This window comes from Oenanthe melanoleuca, chromosome 8 (assembly GCF_029582105.1).
Source record: "Oenanthe melanoleuca isolate GR-GAL-2019-014 chromosome 8, OMel1.0, whole genome shotgun sequence".
Lineage (NCBI taxonomy): Eukaryota > Metazoa > Chordata > Aves > Passeriformes > Muscicapidae > Oenanthe > Oenanthe melanoleuca.
In genome coordinates, this window is record NC_079342.1 from 23,549,378 (window position 1) to 23,570,564 (window position 21,187).

The following is a 21,187-nucleotide window of genomic DNA, read 5'->3' on the forward strand; positions in this document are numbered from 1 at the left end:
CCTATCAGGGGCTTCTTGTAACAGCACCAGGCTGACAGCAGCAGCAGTGAGGTGTCCCCAGAGATAGTTGCCACACTCTTGCCACAGTGTTTTACTTTTACATGGCTAAAAATACTCCCTGTGCTTCCTAGAAGCGATCTCTTATCAACCCTGTGGTTTGTGCCCCATGCACTCACATCCTCCACACCAGTGTACAGCCAGCAGATGTCAAACTGGCTTTTACTCCCTCTCCAGTCCTGTGAGCTGCTGGGAGGGATGACAAACCTCAGGGTGATGTCTGTGTTAAAGCAATACTGACTTAATTCCTTTCAGCATCGGTGCCCTCTTCTGGATGGATTGCTTGGAATGATCTGTACCTTTATGGGAGAGGTCTCTGAGGCACTCAGTTACATTTTATTAAATCACTTACTTAAAAGGACTTTCTGATACCAATATTCAACAAAATGGAGCTGTCCTACTGATATATAATGAATAAAAAAGTGTGTATAGTAATCGTTGTTAGAGCTCCATGGGAAAGCTGAACTGTTGCTGTGGGAATGTTGCTAATTCCAGAATCAACACTGTGCAAGAGCTGATCCTTTAATTGCTTGGAAAGTGAATGGAAGTCTTTGAAGTTTTCTAATCTGAAAACTGAAATTCTGTGGAAAGTTTTACTGAAATGTTGAACAGTCATGGCCAGCAGGCTTGCATCAATGCAAAAATCTTGGATTTAAATGATATTTGGCATTAAATTACTCAAAAGGATTCTGCATATTTCAGAAGTCCTTGTGCTGACGGTTGTGTGTTTTCTGATCTTTTTTTTTTTCTTCTCATTTTATGGAAGACTCTGAGGTATAAATTAAGATGTTCAGAAAGCTGCCATAGGTGCAGACAGAACTTACTATTCAAAAAATGCAAAGAATTAAAGTGTGTAATACAGCTTCATTTACTTTGATATGGGGGATAAATATTATAACAAGGGAAAAGAGCACTTGTGTGTGGGCAAAAAAAGTTTGTCTTAATTATAATACTCTGTGAAAGAAGAGCATGGACTCCATGAAAATCAATTACTTAAGTAAACAGGCAAATATTTTCTTTTGTCCAGCCCCATTGTTGGCTCTAGTGTCCTTAACATGAAGGAAGTAAACCCATTTAATTCCTGTGCAGTCTGCCTGTGCCAGAGCTTCCTGATCGGCACACGTTGCTGCCTGGCACTCAGAGTGGCAGTGTCCTGGTGGAGCTCTGCTCTGTGACTCAGCATTCTGGAATATATCCATAACTCAGAAAACCCGTGTTCAGACAGGGCATGGTAAAAACTTTTTGGTTTTTCTCCTTTCCTCTCTAAATTTATGGAGAAAGAGGAAGTGAAATGAAACATGTGTAAAGTGAGTGGACAGTGCATTTTAGTTTTTTAAATCCATAGAGTCCCACAATGGATTGAGTTGGATGGGACCTTAAAGCCCATCCCACTTCACTGCCATGAGCAGGGACACCTTGCACTGGAGTTAATTGTGAGCTTTTGAAATTTGTAACCTGTCCTAGATTTTTAAAGGAATGTAGATGTTGCTCCTCTCAGTGTTGCAACGTTTAAGTGATTTATTTACCATCATCTGTTTTTCAGAAGTACTTGAGGAATTTGTACAGATTTTTATCAAGACGTAAGGTGAACATAAGTCACTTGAGAAAATGCAGCTTAGTCATCTAAACTAGCAAGGGCTGGATTTGTAAAGGCATTCAGAATCAATACATTTCTCATGGTGTTTTCAGGAGCCTTCTTCAGAATTCATGAAAAACTAATTTTAAAAATGAAATATGGACATTTAGGCCTTTTGATCTCCTGAGAAACTGGACCCTAAGTGGAAAATTGCCCTAATTTCCGCCTGCCCTTAATTTGTACAAAAAACATTTATTTTGGTGTAAGAAGAGATCTAGACTTTTGAAATTCCTGTGTGTATCTGTGTATTTATTTATTTTTACTAAGAGGGAGATTGTTTATTTCAGTAGTGGCAAATTTCCTCCAAGTGTATGACTATGGCCAGATATTAATAACTGTGTATTATTGTAATCCTCAGTGTGTTGTTTTGGGTGAGGCACAGGGAAGAAGACACTGCTTTTCTTTTACCAGGCCTCTGTGTTCTCACATGCCTTTCAGAGGATCCCAGTCTTAAACCAGACTTAATTTTCCTGGCAGTACAACAGCTGGAATGATGTGATTTGCTGCTTAAGTCAATAAAAAGCAATTTTTGTGAAGGCATTAGTAAAACAGTTATCAACTTATAATAGAAATAGTGGTGATCTCTGTGCTGCTGGGAAGAGAGCAAACTGGTAAGTGGTGGCTTGGCCTTGCTTTGATGGTAGGCATATGAATTTAGGCATATGATGCAAGCAAATTACTTTACAGAGTGCTGGTTGTAAGGGAGTATCATGTAGTATCTTCCTTTTCCAGTCAGAACTGTGGGACATCACAATTGCACATGAATTTCACCTATCAGCTGAGAACTAAACCCAGCACGCCCATGTCCCATCCTTGTCACTTAATTATAACTCCTCTTCACTGTTAAATGCTCAGTGATCTCTGATTTGTGGTCTCCAGCGAGGACAAGCTCTTTCTTGACAGCTGAGAAAAAGGAGGAGGGTGGTGTGTTTGTACTTTGGGCTGTTTCTTTTAATTACAAGGTTGGATATGACAAAGGAAATGCTTCAGTCTGTGTGAAGAAACTGAGGCCAGTTGTGAAACCAACTTCACCAATCTGGCATACTTGGGAGATAATATAGTAGGGAGATAATAAAGCAGCTTTGAGCATTTTCAGACAGCAAACTGAAAATAGGGGGCAGCGAGGGCTGGTGATTGCTGGAGAGTCACAGCTTGTAAAAGTTCTTGGGGCAGGGTAAATGACAGAGCTGGGGTGACTTCACATAGCTTCCCAGTTACCCACTAAAATCCCCATTTACCCCACTGTGGAGGAAGACTGGATTTCTTTTTGCCCTGTGGCAGAAGCAGAAATTTATTCAGGGATATGTCACATCTTCCTTCCTGTTTATCCATTTGGAATCTGCGGTGCAGAAGGTGATGGATGTCACTCAGTCATTGGGATGTCTTCGTGTCAGCCCATGGAGGGCTGTTAAATAGGTGTTGCTTCTTAGGAACTCTGGGTTCCCACAGCTGAACCCTCTCTGCTGGGTCTGACGCCTTTGAGGTGAGCAACATCCCGCTGGGAGTATTGGGAAGAGTCTGAATTCCCCTTCTCCTGTGCTTGCTGAACCACGTACTGTGCCACGACGGTTTCAGTGCAGCATAGCTGGCATTGCCACAGTTTCCCCCACGTGCTCGCCTGGTCTTGGATCCAGATAGTTCCTATGGCTGCCAGGGGAAAATTCCAGAGCCAGGCAGAGAGTCCTGGCCAGAGCTCCAGCAGCTGCCACAGCGTGGGGGTGATTGCAGAGCTGATAAACTCGGTGTCTGGGTCAGGCAGTGGCTGCAGTGAAGTCACCCCTGTGCTGCTGTGGGCGTTTTCTCCTGCTGCCTTTGCCGTGGGGATGTGGCCGTGCCTTTGCACACCCCAGGCTTCTGCAGGAGCTGTCTTGGTACTGCTGGAGGTGCTTCTTAATGAGTCCTGACTCAAATGCCACTTAAGCACTCACAAGTCACTTTGCTGTCTTTGGAAGATTAGTTTTGACTTTCCTTTTTTTTTTTTTTTTTTTTTTTTTTTTGAGAAAATGCTGTGTAACCTCTAAGATATTAAGTTTTTTCTTTATTCGTATGAGAGGGATAGAGTTTAGTTCAGGTCTCTGGGTGTGAGCTGTAGACACAAAATAGGGAGGCTTGGCTAAAAAAAAAAAAAAAATAGAAAGTATCCAGATGAAAAAATAGCAGGAAAGCACCAGGCAAAGCCTGAATAAGCATGTCCCATAGCAAGGGTATTGTCTATGATTTTAAATTAATTTCAGTGAATTTCCTGATGGTGACCTTCTCCCTAATTGTTGTGGTCCCAGAGACTGATAGGCTGTGTTTATTTTAATGTACTTCACAAGGTTGGTGGGTGGTTAGGAAAAGATAGAAAATATACAGTTGTGTGAGACCTGATCCTGGCTTTAATACCTCATACTTCCTCCCAATCTTTGTGTCCCTGTAAAGCCAGTATTGGCTGCCCTGCAGTTGGCACTGGTGATTCTCAGTGGTGTCCAGCAGGTTGGTCAAACTCAGGGCTATGTAGATAAAACAACATATCTACAGCTGAGTCAATACCCTCTTTTTATTAAGGCTTTTACTTTTTGTTTCTTAATTTCACATCTTTTCCTACTGCCCTGGTTTGTTGAGTTTGTTGCCTGCTCCTAGGCAGGCAGCTCCTGCTGTGTGTTTGGGCTTTGCAGGAAAGGGAACCTCCAGAATGTTCATGAAATGTGCTGGTGGCTGTTTTAACAGCTTGCTTTGCACCTTCCTTACATTGTCTTGAGGCTGCTTCCACGCTGAATATTGATGTGTACTAGAAGGCAGAGCACTAACTCTACCCCTTGTGTGTGCAGTGTGCATTTATCTGCTCCAGAACACAGACTTTGAAGTAATTCCTGCCATTCTTTTTAGCAGGGGAAGGCAATTACTAAGACAAGCTGTAAAAGAGACTGGTTTTATTTTTCCCTTGCCGTACCCAGTGGTTCCTGCCTGACTAAATGCCTCAGAGCAGGTTCTGTGGTGAGGGGGAGTGTTGTTGGTTGAGATTAGCAGGTGTGGCTGCAGGAAAATCCAGCAGCCCCAGTGCAAGTGCCTCTTGGTAAAGCTCCAGGGTGCAGTTCAGCTTTAGGATGCTCTATCCAGTATGAGTTTCCCTTACATTTTGACTGGGTGATTTCTCTCTCTGTTTTTGGACAAAATGAAACTTTATTTTGATAGATGGGGTTTTTTTGGTTCTGGAGTTTAATCACCTCTCACTCTCTGACTTCCAGGTGGAGCACCAGTACTCACACATATTCACTGTGACAGTAAGGAAAGCCACAAATGTCACCAAAGGAGCCATTGGTGACATGCGTGAGTATCTCTCTTTCTGTTTTGCCTTCCTTCTGTGAGCCTGTTGCCGTGGGCAGGGGGAGATGGTGACTCATTAAATGGTTGTTAGTGGGCTGGTGGTGGGTTTCTGTGTGTCTTGCTAAAGCAGGGGCAGTGTCCCCATGTCACTGCTCACTCTCACTCAGAGAGCAGATCTGCCGCTGCTTTCCATTGATCCAAGGGCTGAGAGAGTTGTAAACGATTTGCTTACAAGCCAGCAACACCTACAATTAGCTTTTTGGCTCAGTCAGAAGTGCTGTGTGAGTGCACTGAAACTGGAAATTGCTGCCACCTCACAGGCCTGTGGTTTGGTGGGGGGAAAAAAAGCCCAGAGCTCTGCTGAGTCAGTGCAGAAAGCAGAAAAAATGTAAGGCATTTAAAAAAAACCCACTCAAATGGGTCAGCAGATATTGTGGTGGGGAGATGGATGACACCAACACTTCTTCCTCTTTCTGGGAGGCTGCTGAGCCTCCGGACTTTGCAGCTGAACAGGAAGCCACTAGGAAGAACAACTCTGCTCTGATCTTAAGGAGGGAAGAGAGAGAATATATTGGCCAAATCTGCAAAAAGAATATTCCTGCTTCCTTGGGTCTGTCTGCTTTGGTGCCAGGCCATCCCTCCCTTTTCCCTGTGCTTCCCAAGTCCTGCAAGCTGGGGCAGGATGAGTGTCACTGTTGTCTCCTGCTCTCCCATCCAGCTGACTGGACATACAAGTGTTTCCCAACTCCTGGAAACTGCTTTTGGGTCAAACTACAGCAGCTGCTCTGACCCACAGCTTTGCTTCAGAGGATTTTGAAGTCTACTGCTGATGCTGAAATTGCAGGAGGGTTACTTGAGACGGGGGGGGGATATTCAACAGCCACAAGCACAAGGGAAGAGAGGGGAGCCCTGGCAAAGGGAGAAAGAAGGAATTGTCTCCCTGAGGGGTAAGGGGAAGGAGCACACAGACAAGATGCAGTGGTGTTTGTGTGTGTATACAGATATATATAATTTCATATATGGTGGTCTTTAGATAAGAAGACCTCAGGAAAAGTGCTGGAAGGGTGGAACAAGGAGCCCATGAGTTTGTGTGTGTAAGAAGATGAGTTAAATGGAAAGACACAGGTTCTACACAGGTTCTTGGATACAGGCATCTGTTGTGAGACAGTTTGGGCAACATGGGCAGGGAAAAAAGGGAGGCTGAATTGGGGACCCCATGATATGATATTAAAGGGAGTATGGAAAGGGTGACACAAGCCAGAAGGTCATAGCAACTTTGTGCACCAGAGCAAATATGGGTGATCAACAGTATAAACTTAAAATATTATCCATTAATGTAATTGTAATTGTATTTTTTTTCTTGAAAAAAAAATCTTATCTTAGCAAGTCATCAAAATCAAGAAGCTGCTCAGGAAGAACATTTTATTTTGATAAAACCTGCCAGAGTTATGCTGTAGGGTCACTGAAAGCTGCTTGGCTTCTTGTCTAAGGCAACTGCCAGCTCAGTAGCCTGAGGCACCCCAGTCTGGGGCATCTCTGGGTGAGCTTCCAAGGATCCAGGGCTGGTCCTTGGGGTCCTGGTGAATCCCCCTAAGTGAGAAAAACACATCATTGCTTCTGTTTTTTTTTTTTCTATTTTGAAAAAGTTAAAAGTGTTTTTATTCCCTGTAGTGGGAATCTGGCAGCTATTCTATCAAATTAATAATTGTGTTAATTACTGTGGGGAGGTGCTTGAAGTTGTGAGTGGGGAAGGGCCTTTACCGTTGATTGTGCCTATCTATCTATCTATCTATAAATATTTATATATATATATGTATTTATATATAGATAGATAGATGTATATTTATATATATTTATTGGATCTGATTTGCCAAAAATGGAACTTAGTAAGGGAATTGCTGAACTTTTCCTTCAGGATTTTTGTCTCAAAGACAGGAAGATGTCTGTGACAGACCATATGTGAGCTCTGTTTGGGGTGGGTACCTGAATTCCACTTCCCTCATGGACACTCCCAAGCTGTTGACTCTTCTGGGGGATTGCCCTTAATTTTTTTTTGATGCTGTTGCTCCAGATTATGAGCCACAGGTGCTCTGGGAACAAGAGAGTTAATTTTACATTGTGGGGTGATGGAGGCCTGGGGGAACATGAGGGATTTTGTTTGTGTTGTTGATTGTTTTTCTGTATCAGCCTTTTCAAGACTTTTGGAACAGCTCTGAGAGATCTGTGCAAATCTAAGTTTATGAAATACACTGAAGTGCTTTGTGTGATATTTTTCATCTGGAGGCTGATCTGAACTCTACCTGTGCTCAAGGAGTTTTAGCTGGCAGGTCTGGTGTGTGTGTGGTGCCCCACAGTGGGTGGCATGGAGGCACTGACTCCTCTGGCATGGCCATCCACACCTCTGTCTCCTAAAGCCCAGGCTGGGCAGATAACCAGTATTTCTAGAAAGTTTTCCAAGGTTTCTTGAGCTCTTCATGAATGGGCAGTGTAAATGGTTGTGTCATCCTCAGGCCATTTCATCATTCTGTGAATTTGTGTGTGGGGGTGATAAATGAGATTTCCTGTAAGAAGTCACCACACAGAATGGTGGGATGGGGAAAAAGAAGTTTGAGGGCAGACCCTTTCTTTCCCAGCAGCTCATTCAAGTACCTCTTATTTCAGGTGCCTGGGCATTTACTGTAGCCTCTATAGAAGTCCTTCCTTTATTGGTGTCACTTGTTTCAGTTTTAGTGTCCCTGTATGAGTGACTCCCACACTCTGGATACTGTTCTGTCAACATCCAGGTGATGCAGCTGTAGGTTTACAAAGGTTTAAATCATGGTTTGTTTAGAGGCTGCTGCTCTGGTGGGTGTGCTCAGCTCCTTTCCAGGCTGGAAGATTTATGAGCTGAGTAAGTGCAGCAGATGGGTGCTGGGTGACCTTGGCTGGCCATGCTGTCACTCCCTCTGTCAACAGGGCAGGGAGAGAACATGTCCAAAGGGTCAGCATGAGGACAGGAACAGCTCTCACCTGTTACCCACATAGGGAAACAGGCTCACTTTGAGGAAATGACTGTAATTTATTGTCACTTAATTGTAGCAGAGTAGGATAGTCAGAAATAAAGCTAAACCTGCCTCCTGCTGTACACCTTCCCCTTTTTCTGTCTGCATCCCTCTCTACCAGCTATTGATGGGATTGGAATCAGCCAGTGGACCCTGCTGAATTGGCAGAAACACAGTTCAATGAAAAAGAAGACAAAAAAAATTATTAGGAAGAAATTGTTCCCTGTGAGGGTGGTGGGGCCCTGGCACAGGGTGCCCAGAGAAGCTGTGGCTGCCCCTGGATCCCTGGAAGTGTCCAGGGCCAGGTTGAACAGAGCTTGGAACAACCTGGGATAGGGGAAGGTGTCCCTGTCTGTGGCAGGGAGAGCTTTATAGTCCCTTTCAGCCCTAACCACTCTAGGATTCTATGTCCCTGCTGTCCAATACCTGCTACATAAAGCTATTACCAGGTGAAAATTCAGAAAATCTATATGGCTTTGGTGAGGATTTCATTATCTTAATTGCATAGATTGCTGCTCATTGCAGACCTTGTATAACCACTTCTCTGACTGGACCTCTTGAAAAAGACCTTGCCTCTGGCCCAGTGAGTTCTTATATAGTAGATGTGTAGTTTTGATTCTTCTCAGATGCCACCTGAACTGTAGAGCCTTTCCTTACTTCCATGACAGTACAAGAACTTGTAAGAAAAAATACCAGAGTCCCAAACTGCAGGATTGTGAAAGAGAAGTGCTTGCAAACTGGGTCTCCTTTCCATAGCATCTCTCCCCTTCTGGACTTTCAGGCATCTTGGTGGAAAACTGGGTCAGAGGAAGCATTGTAAAATTTGTCTTTTATCTTTAAACATGGATTCAAGTGTTCTGGCTTTCACAACAAATGGTGGCATCTACTGAGGAAACCAGTTGTGTGACTCTGATCTTAATGATCACTCATCTTGCTTAATCCTGTTTGGGATTAATTTGCAGATTTTCCTTGCTTCATCTTCTTTGATGCTGTGGTAGTGAACAGTGTCATTGTGGGTATTTTTAGGAAAACATTCCCTTTTTAAAAATGTTTAAAGTTTGATAGGTTGCAGCACTGGTACTCAGCTTCTCTCCCAGTTGCTGTCCACCCTGTTGGAATCAAGGATGCATTTCCCTGCAGCTCAGCTGCTCAGATAAACAAGTGCTGGGAGCAGTGCAGTCACCAGAGCTCAACTCTGGTTGCAAAACTTGCCCAAACAGAGCTGGGAAGCAGCTCCTGGGTGGCTCTTGGCATGGTCAGCCCATGTCACTGCAGCCAGCTGTGGGCATCCCCCCACGTTCAGGACATGCCCTCCCTCATTGCTTCCTGCATCTCCAAAGGAAACTGAGATGGGAGCACACCTTTGCCTGTCTGGCCCTGCTCTGGGGTCTGGGAATGAGGAAGAGATGTCCATCATGCACTGTTTGTCCCTCACACCCTCTGCCCTGGGGCTGTTCCCCATGAGCCAGAGCTCCTGGAGTTGGTTAAACCCAAGTCACAGCAGCTGTGAGCAGGGTTTTAAACCTGGCCTAGCTGAAAGGAAGGAACTGGAGATTTGCCTGCTTGTATTATGGCTTGTGTTACTGCAGCTCATTCAGGACTCATCCAGCTGTTCTCTGGACTACAGCTGGCCAGTCCTGCACTCTGAATTAGCTACAGTGCACTTACCTGTCAGACTGCCATCAGATAAGGCTCTTCCTGCAAGGCCCTGGAGCAGATCCTGATTTTTGCAAGGGGAAAACAAGCTAAACTGCTCCCCCTCTCCAGCCTAACAGCCTGGGAAAAGTAGGTCAGAGTTGGCCAATCCTCCACATCCTACAAGCTGCATGTGCAAACCTTCTTGTGGGTGAAATATGGATCCATAAAAGATGGATAAAAGAAAAAAAAAAATTAAATGAACAGTGCTGCTAACAACTGCTCAAGTTGTCTGCTGCAGACCTCAGTCTAACACTGAGGCAACCAAATTCTAGATCTCAGTTGCCTTGGCACATCCAGTGTCCTTTCCCTTTTGTAGGGATATCCAGTGCTGGGAGGTGGAAGTCATGTTGGAAACAGTCTTGTGTGTTCCACAGTGAAACTGATCCAGATAATGCTGCTGCTCTCAGCTGATGAGAAATTCTGTCCATGAGTGCTTGCCATGGAATTACTGAGGGGGGACCTGTTTATGTGAGAGGTTAGTTAAACTCATTCCCATCCTAAAGAAAGCTCTGCCATGACTCTGTTATGCCATGATGGTGACATGGAGCAGTGCTGGCTCAGGCCTGGGATCCATCAAAGCTGTGTTCTACTTTGTTTTGATTTTCTTCTTAAATCTGTTATCACAGAGGCATTACCAGCCTCTCTCATTGCCCCAGCCTTGGCCCCAGCATGTCCATCTCCAGAGCCATCAGCGATTGGCTCTGCCAGACATGGTGGAAGCTTCCAGCAGCTTCTCACAGAAGCCACCTCTGTGGTCCCCCACTACCAAAAAACAAGTTGTGCAAAACCAATGCATGGAGTGAGATATTTCACTGGTTTAACAGTGAGAACTAGGTATTTAAATTAATGAAAAAATCCTTAACCCCTTGGACTCTGACACACTACTAGAAAAATGCTGTTTTGCTTAATGCTTTAGTCACTTTTCAGTGTGTGTCTGCAAAGGGGCTTGTACAGATAACATAGAGAAGGCAGTGTTTCTTTGCTACTGGCATTTCTACAAATGTGGTTTGACCAAAAGCTGACTTGTTTCGGGTTTTTTTTTTCCCCTTTCAAGGCTGGATCAGTGGAAGCAATGGTGTCCTGCAGCAGTGAACTGGGTGACAGTGCAGTGCCTGTGCTGGGAGCTGGTTCTTCCCCCCGCTGAAGTAACACCAGAGATGAAAAGCACTGTCATAAAAGGCACAAATAATTGTTAATGAAGGTGTTACCTAATCCCAGGATTTCTCAAAGCACAGCTGCTGCTTCAGAGCTGCCTTGCTTCCCTTGGAGTCACCTTCTGCTCACAGAATCTGGCACTGCATCACCCCTTTGCAAAATCTCCAAAGCCACCAGCCCTGACATTCCCTGTGCTGCCTTAAACACAAGCAGCAGTGAGAACTCCTGAGGTTTTTTGGTTCCTGTGGCCTTCTGGCAGGTCTCCTGGCATCTGCATTACTGCTAGGCTATGATTTGTCTGGAGCATCTCAAATATCTGTTCCGTGGTTGGAGGGACAGTTATTGATAAGTACCATTTGAAAGAATTCACTTTTTTAAAAACTGAAAAATCACATGAAACTGGGAAAACCCATGAATTTAAAATTCACTACTTTTTCTCCTGACCATGGCAGAGATACCAAGTCATATTTCCATGCCACTCTAAAGCCCCATAAAATTCACAATTTGAATAGATATGCTGTTGTTATTTGGCTTCCTTCCCCTTTGGGGAAAGAGAGATCATCCAGCAATTCCCATTATTGGCTTGACCTCTACCAGGCTGCTCAGCTGCATGTGCTAAACAAGTTGTACTGTGGTGCAGCAAGCCAAAAAATGGTGGGAAATACACAAAGATGGTCATTTGGGACCTAGCAAGTTTTTATCAATTGGATTGCATTTAATGGTGGAAAAATTAAGGGTTATTACCACTTTTTGTTTTGAGATAGATATGTATCCATCTTAGTATTATACTTTGTATAGTTTCTTTATGGTTATAATGCTGTTGAAATAATTAAAATTGGAATGACTGAAATATAAATTCTGTATCTGAAATACTAATCATATTAATATTGAGGCTTGATGACAGTCATCTCACCAGACTAATATCATAAGATCAAATGGTTTCCAGTCATTGCAGAAAATTTTACAGGTTTCCCTAATAGCCAGATTGCTTAAATCATTACTCATTTTTCACTGTGAAAATGTTTGACCCTAATTACTGTCCACTGTGTGTTTCATTTGGTGATTCATAATGTAATTTAAAGGGAGAATCCTATAGCCATGACTTAACCAGGAGATAAATCAAATGAGGAAAAGTCAGCAAATCCTTACTTTCTACTTCTCAGCCATTCCTAAGGCATCAGTTTAAAAACAGCAGTGGAGATGCTGACTCTGCTCTTGTTTTTGGATGTGTGTCTTCAGCCCCTGGAGCTTTGGATGGAGGGGCTGTAAATCTGAGTTATCACCAACATTTTGTTAATTACCCAAGACTTCATCTGCCTCCAAGCTGCTAATTGCAGGACCCTCGTTGGCATCAGTGCTGAAAGCCTTAATTGTGTTTTTCAGTGTGCAGGTGGGGTTTGAGGTACTTGTGTTTAATTGTTGTTCAGCCTCCTTGTTTCTGAGAAATGGTGATGGAGCGGCAGCGCTTGCGGAAGGAGCAGCCCCAGCAGGGCTGAGCTGCAGAAACTCTGCTTTCCTCAGAAACCTCCTGGCAACAAGTGCAAATTCCCCCAGGTGATGCTGCTGAGGACACTGTGCTTGGTATCTCAGGCAGCTGCTGCAGCAAAAGACCAGCTCCCCAGCAGTGCTGCCCCTACACAAAATCCTTAAGGCTGAAAAAGACCTTCAGGGTCATCAGGTCCAGACAGAGGTAATTCTCTTGTCATGACTGAACACCAGCTTTTGAGCCATACACCATAACAATTCTTCCTTTTAAAATCAAAATGTAGATGGCAGCCTTCCAGTGCCTAAAGAAGCAGGAGAGCTGGAGAGTGACTTGTGACAAGGGCCTGGAGGGACAATGGGGAATAGCTTCCCACTGCCAGAGGGCAGGGTTAGATGGGATATTGGGGAGAAATCCTTTATTGTGAGGGTGGTGAGGCCCTGGCACAGGGTGCCCAGAGAAGATGTGGCTGCCCCTGGATCCCTGGCAGTGTCCAAGGCCAGGTTGGATGGGGCTTGGAACAACCTGGGCTAGTGGAAGGTGTCCCTGCCCATGGCAGGGGGTGGCACTGGATGGGCTTTAAGGTCCCTTCCAAACCAAACCATTCTGGAGTGCTGTGGTAACAGTGGTGATCAAGCTATTTTTAGTTGAGTTTCCAGCTTAGTTTTTTAAACATTACCTGGAAAATCAATTAGCAGAAGCCCAGGCAGGAGTAAAAACACCCATGCTGAGAGTGCATGCTGGCTGTTTAATGTACATTTGGTAACTTTAGTGTTTTGAAAACATTAAGTAAATACCTCCATGTTATTTGCCAGGTTGCTGGTAGCTTTTGGTCCCCATCCAAGGAGTGAGATTTTGATTAATATATCTTAAAGAAGTATTTAGTATAGCTTATAGCAATATCTTAAGCAGACTAAGCAGTCTTCCCATATATTTTCTCTTCATCTAAAGAAGGAAGTTAAAGAACAATAGATTTTAATTTTCTTAACTGAAAATAGCTCCAGATAAACTTTTGAACATGAAAGGGCAGGTGATTAAATCTTTGCCGTGGGTTAAAAAGCTCATAAAGAGATGGAGTGAGGTGACTTGGCAATACTGAACTACCAAGACTGATTTTTCCAGATTTAGTTGATCCATGCCTTGGGTTTAGTTTCTGTTTCAACACTTACCAGAGTTTGCCTGATGGGAAGTTAGTAATGGATCTGCATGTCAGAGTTCTGGGGTTTCTATGTGCTTTGGGCTTTTAATATGGATAGGAAGCCATTTGTTGTTTGTGTTGATAAGAAAAACTAGATTTTTGTAACAGAGTTGGGACCGATCACAGCATGATCTGAATGGAGAGGGAGGCATTGATGTTTTGCCCACAAGTCTGCTCAGCCATCCAGATTTTGTCTAAAATCCAGGTTTTTGTAGGCAACGTCAGTCTCTTGGCAGAGCAAACCCAGGTGTTTGTTGCCAAAGTGTGCTGGGTATCAAGACTTAGCAAATGAGACCTTGTCACTTCATGGATTTTTATTTCAAACAGCCTTGTTCCTCTTAATCCTTGTCTTTGTGGCAGAGCTTTGTGTAGTAGTTGAAAGGAAAAGTTGTCAAGTTGGAACATCTGCTGGTGAGGAAAGACTTGGGGCTTGATCCCCCAGTTGCCCTGCCCATAACAAAGAGACAAGATCAGACATAATTCCTCAGGAGCTAATAAGGGTTGCTATTTAAAGGCTTTCCACGCTGATCCCCAGCTTTAAATAGCTGCTTGTTCATTACTCAAGGAGTACTGAGACCACCTCATTGTAGCAATTAGCTGAGCCCCACAGGTATGGAGCACAGTCTAAACTCCTTGAGAAGTTGGATTAGGATAACACTGAATAGGATTTGCCTGGGGACACATTCAGAACCTCCTGAGTTCTCCAGCCTCCAAAAGCCTTTTTTTTTTTTTTTTCTTTGGGTTGTTTGGTCAGGTTTTTATCCCCAAAAGACATTTGATTTGAAACTATCCAACTTCTTTGTTTTCCTCTTTTCCTTCCTCTCCCAGCAGGAGGGAGAAGTGAATCTCATGGATAAGGTTTATTAAACTCCCAGAGTTTCTAAAATTTGCCTTTATTGAAAAAAAGGTATCTTTAGACTTCAAATGTGTACAAGGAGGAATGTTTGGACTTATTTTTCTTGATGATAGGATTTAATCTCTTTCCAAAACAGGCCTTTAAGGAATTGTTTGTGGTGAGTATTGGTTTGCTTGATAACGTTTCACTAGAGGACGAACTTGGAGGAGAGAATTCAGCTTGTCCTGAGGGACACCTCTGGTCTCTGCTCTGTGCCCAGGGACAGGACCCAGGGAATGGCTGCAGCTGTGCAGGGCAGGGTCAGGCTGGACATCAGGGAAAGGCTCTTCCCCAGAGGGTGTTTGGAACTGCCCAGGCTCCCCAGGGAATGGGCACAGCCCCGAGGCTGCAGAGCTCCAGGAGAGTTTGGACAGCACTGCCAGGGATGCACAGGGTGGGATTGTTGGGGTGTCTGTGCAGGGACAGGGTTGGATTGGTCATCCATGTGGGTCCCTTCCAGCTCAGGATATTCTGTGATTCCATGTTTCAGTGTTGGAAAGACGTGGGTGTTTTACCACAGCAGAGCAGGAGGCTTTTCATGACCCACCACAACCACAGAAATAACTTCCCCTACTCTCCTGGGAAGTGCCTGAGCCCTGACTCCATTTGATACAAAACTCTCCCCCCCTTGTTGTACAGAAAATCCCTGCATGCTTTAACTTATTAGAAAGTACATTTTTTGGGCTGCATTCTGTGCTCTCAGGAATGGCTATTTTTAGACACATCCGATGGGATTTGCCAATGTTTCCTTTTCTCCCCCTGGTAATTCCTGTCAGCTGCAGTTGCCATATCTCTGTTTCCAGTTGGGCTTCTGCTGTGTAAATAAGGTCCTGATCCTGTGGTGACTCCCCAGAGCTGTGATGGTGGCAGTGTGTCAGAGCTGAGTGCTTCTTACGCTGTGTGCAGCACTGCAGTGCTGTGACTGATTCCCTCCACCACTCCCAAACCAGCAAAGGTGAAAGAGGATCCAAAACCCACAGCAAACTGCTTGTTTTCCTTGTTTTGTGGGATACTTGCTGCTGTGACACCAGCCAAAGCCATTAAAGGCTAGAAAGAGAGGAGGAAGTAAAAGCTTTTGAAAACGTTCACCACTGCCTGGCAGATGTTTGCATATTCCCAATAAACTTGACTCAGTCCCTGTGCCATTGTTTGCTCAGGGCTTTTCCCCACCCCTCCTAAAAGCCTAATGTTTCTTTTGGGGAGATTGTTGGTACCATTGTATCATTTCTGCCATTGATTTTATGTAACTTACAGAGTTGCGTATCTTTCTGGCCTTGACTCTGAGCAGATCAGTGGTTTCACACTATTTTATCAATTATTCCTGCCCAAGCTGGAGTTTTCCCTTGCCTGACCTGTGTTCTGCTCCACAGTTGACACTCCAGATCCCTACGTGGAGCTGTTCATCCCCACTGCCCCTGACTGCAGGAAAAGAACCAAGCATTTCAACAATGACATCAACCCTGTGTGGAACGAGACTTTCGAGTTCATTCTGGACCCCAACCTGGAGAATGTTCTGGAGGTAAATCCCATGGCTGGGCTGGGGAGATGAAGGGTAAAATAACAGTGGCTTACGTGTGTGTGGCATCTGATGTCTCAAGATCACCCCTTTGTTTAAAATGTTAAACCTGGGCTTAGCTGTGGTGCTAGGCAAGAGGTGTTGGATAAATTGAATTCTTAAAGGAGTAGCCTGAAGAGTCATTACAAGATATGCCTGTGAGTCATCTCTTGGACAGCTCCTGAGGGATAGTAGTTTGTTATTCCTTACATCAGCTGTGGAGTACTCCCTGCTTCCTCCCTGATTCAGCTCTTACAGACAGGGAATAGTAGGGCTTAAGTCAAGTGTCTGCCCATGGAGACAAAGCAAAAGGCTGATTCTGCTGTGTCCTCCAGCCAGGAATCCTCTGGGGACCCCTCTGTGTGCAGCCTTGTTGGCCAAGCCACTGTTCAGTCTCAGTGTGTTAAACTTCTCCAGGCTGTGCACAAGAGCTGAATGTTAGATGTGTTTTCTGAGTGGGCATGGCAAAGGTTTAAGGTTAGCTCTGGTCCTTTGTGAGCTTTGTTCTTCGTAGAGGATGGCCCTGCCACCTGCTCTCTTCTGACCCAAGGTTATACAGTTCAGTCTGAAAAGGATAAAAATTACTGCAGTCACAAACACAGCAAGGTGGATTGCAGGTAGAAATGTGTCTTTGCAATAACTAAAGGCTGTTGCTGGTTCTGAGATAGTACAATAAAATTCCCTGAAAATTGCCTGCAAAGAGTAGATGATAACATTTAATAATGGTTAATTGTTGACCTCGTAGTGTAGGCAAGAGCCTTTGGATTCTGCAGTGAAGTGCAGTGTCAGAAATATGTAAAATCACCTCCCCACCCAAATCTTCTGTGAATTCTGAAGCTCAGACTCCACAATCCTTGTGACTCCTTGGGTTGTTTTAATCTGCAATTTTAACTCTATCCAGAGTGCAGTTTTCCCTCTGAAGTGTAAGCAGCTCTTCAAAATCCCACTAAAAAGTTTTTGCTTTTGGTTTTAAGAGACAATGCTCACAGATTGCAGGAATGAGCATAAAGTTCTGCAAGAAAACAGAAAAATGTAAATACCATTAAAATAATGACTCTGTTCTAAAATAAAGAGAATTCATAATTGCAATGCATTGCTTGTGGCACAGGATGAAAAAGATTCTTTATAGCTGAGGATAGGCTGATCCCAGATGTAGCAACTGATTATTCAAGTGATTGTATCTTGATTCCTTTTGTTTCCTGCAAAAGATACAGTCCAAGCCACGAACATGTGATATTTTAGAAGATATAATGCCACAAAGTGGAAAAAAACCCTGTAAGTCAAATGAGTCTGGAGATCTCATTTAATAAAAATTGTGTAAATGATAATTTGAAATTCCTTCTGAATATCTTACTTGGAAAGCAGCCACTGGGAAAAAAAAAGTCTGCTAAACATAGATCAACATGGATTAGAGCAAAAGCATAGAATGGTGTTCTGACATATCCACATCCATGTTTGGATATTACCACATTTTGGAAAGGTCTCTGCTCCAACATGGAGGGTATGAGAAGAGACTTGAAGGTCTGGCTGGATACAGAGAGCAGCTTTGTGTAAATTGGAATGCTGCACACTTTGCCAAATCACTGCTGTAACAGCCTTGGTCTGTAAGAGTCAAAGCTGGGGTATGTGGATTCCATCTTCTCTCAAAAGTTGCTGGATGGTTTTCTGGCCTATCACAGTTGGAACGATGCAAGTTTCTCCATAGGGAAATTTTACTGACTGGAAATCTGAAGATACTGTGCTTTATATGTAGAATTTGAAGGTATTAGAAAGATGGTGAGATTTGCTGCCAGAAAGATGCTGGGATGAAAATCCCATTGTGAATAATCCTGGTGTACTCCTGCAGTTCAGTTCCTCTATTTGCCACCTCCATTGTCCATTTGCTTATCCTGGTTTAAAAGAAATGTCAGTTGGCACTGGGCATTGACTGGGTTGAGTCAGGCCCATTCTTTTTCCATAATTTTTTTTTTTTTTTTTTTTTTTTTAATTCAGGCGTAGGCTTTATGGAATTAAAAAGGGATTTCTTGCAGCAGGATTGAATATTCAGATATCTCTTCCAGGTAACTCTCATGGATGCCAACTATGTTATGGACGAGACTCTTGGTACATCCACATTTCCCATCTCTTCTCTGAAACTGGGAGAGAAGAAGGAAGTCCAGTTAACTTTCAATGATGTAAGTTGGACATTCATGACTTTGTTCTGGTCAGAAGTTTTCTGAGCATTCACTCTTGCCCACAGATAAACACAGAGCCTAAAGACACTTTTGAGCCTTAACTGTTTATCTTCTTACAGCCCTGCTGAGAGGAGAATTAAGCAAAGCAGTGCCACTGAATGCCTTGGTGTCCCTGCTGGAAGAATCCTCTTTAAAAGTCTAGTTTGGAACTTTCTCTGCCTAAAGCAGTTTCTTCTGCACTCGATGCAGTTTAGTTTCATGGCCTGAGTTAGTGTGAGGTTACTCAGAGTTTGCTGGTCAGTGCATTCACTGCCTCTCCTGCTGCTGCCTGTGGCTTCTAGAGAGCTGAAGGAATTCTTTTGTTATTACATGTTTCACTTTCTGTAAGTGGCTTGTTGTAACACAGACCTAGTTAACATGCAATGATGCAGTAATTGGATTATTCCCTTCAAGCATGTCTGCAAACCAGCTGGAATCACTTGAACAGGGCTTGTCTGTAATGCCTGGAAACTGTTGTTAAATCTGGGTGGAATTGAGCTTGTTCTGTACATATTAAAATCTATAAATGCCATCTGTGTTTCTGGTTTGGGCTGTAGTTTATTGTGTGAGCAGAGATCTTGATTTGTCACCACTGCTGTTTTCCATGTGATACAGCTTTAAAAGCATACTTACAGCAAATAACTGGTTAAAGGCCTATTTATTGGAAACCAGAAAGTTTCATATATGAGGTTTAGAATTTAATTTGGCATGCCCCTAGGGCAATTGGAAATTTGATACCCTCCATTATTTTCCTTTTTAAAATAACAGCATTTTTTAAAGTTTCTGCATATTTGTTTAAGTGTTTCAGTAACTCTTGGGCTTCCAGAGCACGGGCTGAGAGCAGGTCCTGGTTCTGCCAGGCATGAGGTGGGGCAGTGAGAAAGAACTGATGAATACATTTTGCAAACACAGGTCACAAAGCTATTTCAATTAATACAAGGTCTTGCCTTGCTTGAACTTCTCATCAGTGTTCAGCAAAACTTGGTAGGGAGTCATAGGGGGAAAAAACAGTGCAAAAAAGGCAAATACACTCCGAAATTTATAAGCAAATAATAGTTAAAGGGAGATAGGTTGAGTCTGATGTAGACAATGTATACATAGCATGTATTCCTGAAATAGCTGAGGCAGCTTGTATAAGAAATGCCATGATACCTCCCTGTTGGAATGCTTCCCTCCAAGGATTTATTTCATGTGCATACATTTTTATAAGCACTGGATCACTGCATGGTTTCAGGAGTGCTTTCTAAATTAGTAATATCAGGTGGGGAATAATGTAATTGCTTCCCTGCCTTTGAAGTGCTTTGTCAGTGACTCTTCACCCTGTTTGTTCATGTTCCTCCCTTTGTTGTTTCTCTGCCTGTTCTTTCTCCCCCTACCTTGCTCATGCCCTGCCTCATTTGCAGTTCCCATTTCAGAATTGGGTCTGCATGCAGGAGTCAGAGGCAGCTTTGCATCCCAGATCCTTCATTGCTGTCTGAGGGTCAAGCAGACATTCAGGCTGGTGGTGTTGTGGCTCCATCCCTGGTGCTCACATGCCCCAAGTGAGGAGGAGAGTCTGGTTTTACATAGAGGACAATCTGAGTCTGTCACTCCTCCAGGGCTGCACCAGTGAGGCCATTGCACACAGAGAGAGGGAAAATACCTCTCCTTTCTGTCTTAGTTCCACAGCCAGTACTCCTGGATTGTGCCAGAATTGGTGCTTTATCATAATTTTTAACTTCTTGCCTGCAGGCAGCCCTTTCTGTGAAAGGCAGAACCTGTAGCTCGTGGCCAGGGAGTTCAGTGTGGTTGGCAAGTGAAGCTGTTGTGCAGTGACATTTATTGGATTTTCCAGCAAGTTGTAAGCAATCACCCTTCCTGATTGCTAATTAAGGCATGTTTAGCTGTGAAGAGACACTTGGTGGCTTGTGTGGAACACAGAGCAGTGATTCCCTCGCACAGGTGGCACTTAGATGTGATCCTTGGTTCTCCTGTCAGCCATGAGTGGGTGAAGAGAATCAGATCCCCTCAGGGCAGAGATGAGTTGCACTGTCAGGAAAGGATTAGCAGTGCAAGAAAGGCAAGACAGTGGGATCTGAGGAATGAAAGTCAGCACTTACCAACATTTTCCACTGTATTCCAGTGCTAGTGGTGTATTTTGGAATCATACTGTGTGATTTTTAAAAAATCCATCGAGAAGAATCTCATTCATATGTGCCAAAAGTATGTTGCTTTTTTTTTAAAAAAAAGTGAAGAGGAAATAAAGAAAAGAAAGAAAAAGAAAAGAGAGAAAGAAGTTCTGACAGTAGTAGTTGATGTTCCAGATGTTTTTGTGGGTTTTCCCTCTCTAAGTGCTGTAACCATATTTAAATATTTCTTGTTTAGGTCACAGAAATGACTTTGGAATTGTCTCTGGAAGTATGGTGAGTATCTCTTTTTTTTTTTTTTTTTTTTGAGGGTGAAAATCATGCCAGCAACAAAGAAATTTTTTTTTTATTTAAAACTTTTAATTAAAATTTTCGTGGAATCACAAGATATCCTGAATTGGAAGGGACTCACAAGGATCACCAAAGTCCAACTCCTGGCCCTGCACAGGACACCCCAGGAGTCCCACCCTGTTGGGATTGTCTTAAAAATATGTGAGGTAGAGTGCAAAAATTCCTTGTTGTAGCACAGAAATACCAGTTTGTAAAAATGAGGAAATCTTACACCTTTGGTTTATTTTCACATTGTAATTCTGTTATTGACTAAACACCCTTACTAGACTGAGAGGTATGACCCTGCCAAATGTTTGCAGGAGTGAGGCCATCCCATGTAGATTTCTCAGCCTGGTTTATGTGAAGGCCTTTCCTTCTCAAGGGTTTTGTTTCTGAAAAAACCACAGATCTCACTCAGGTGCAGCTTCATCCTCACTGTTTTACCTTCTCTGGGAACTTGGCCCCTCACATGAATTTTCAGCTGCTGTTACAGA

At 43.5% G+C, this 21,187-nt stretch overlaps 1 protein-coding gene across 1 annotated transcript in view; it reads left to right on the forward strand.

The window, feature by feature from the left end:
- PLA2G4A (phospholipase A2 group IVA) overlaps positions 1–21,187 on the forward strand; it is a 66,777-nt gene that overhangs the window by 17,473 nt on the left and 28,117 nt on the right. The window contains exons 4-7 of the mRNA XM_056497955.1: positions 4,921–5,002; positions 15,840–15,988; positions 18,085–18,198; positions 20,602–20,639. Of these exons, the coding sequence (XP_056353930.1) occupies positions 4,921–5,002; positions 15,840–15,988; positions 18,085–18,198; positions 20,602–20,639 (383 nt within the window). The remainder of the gene's footprint in view (positions 1–4,920; positions 5,003–15,839; positions 15,989–18,084; positions 18,199–20,601; positions 20,640–21,187) is intronic.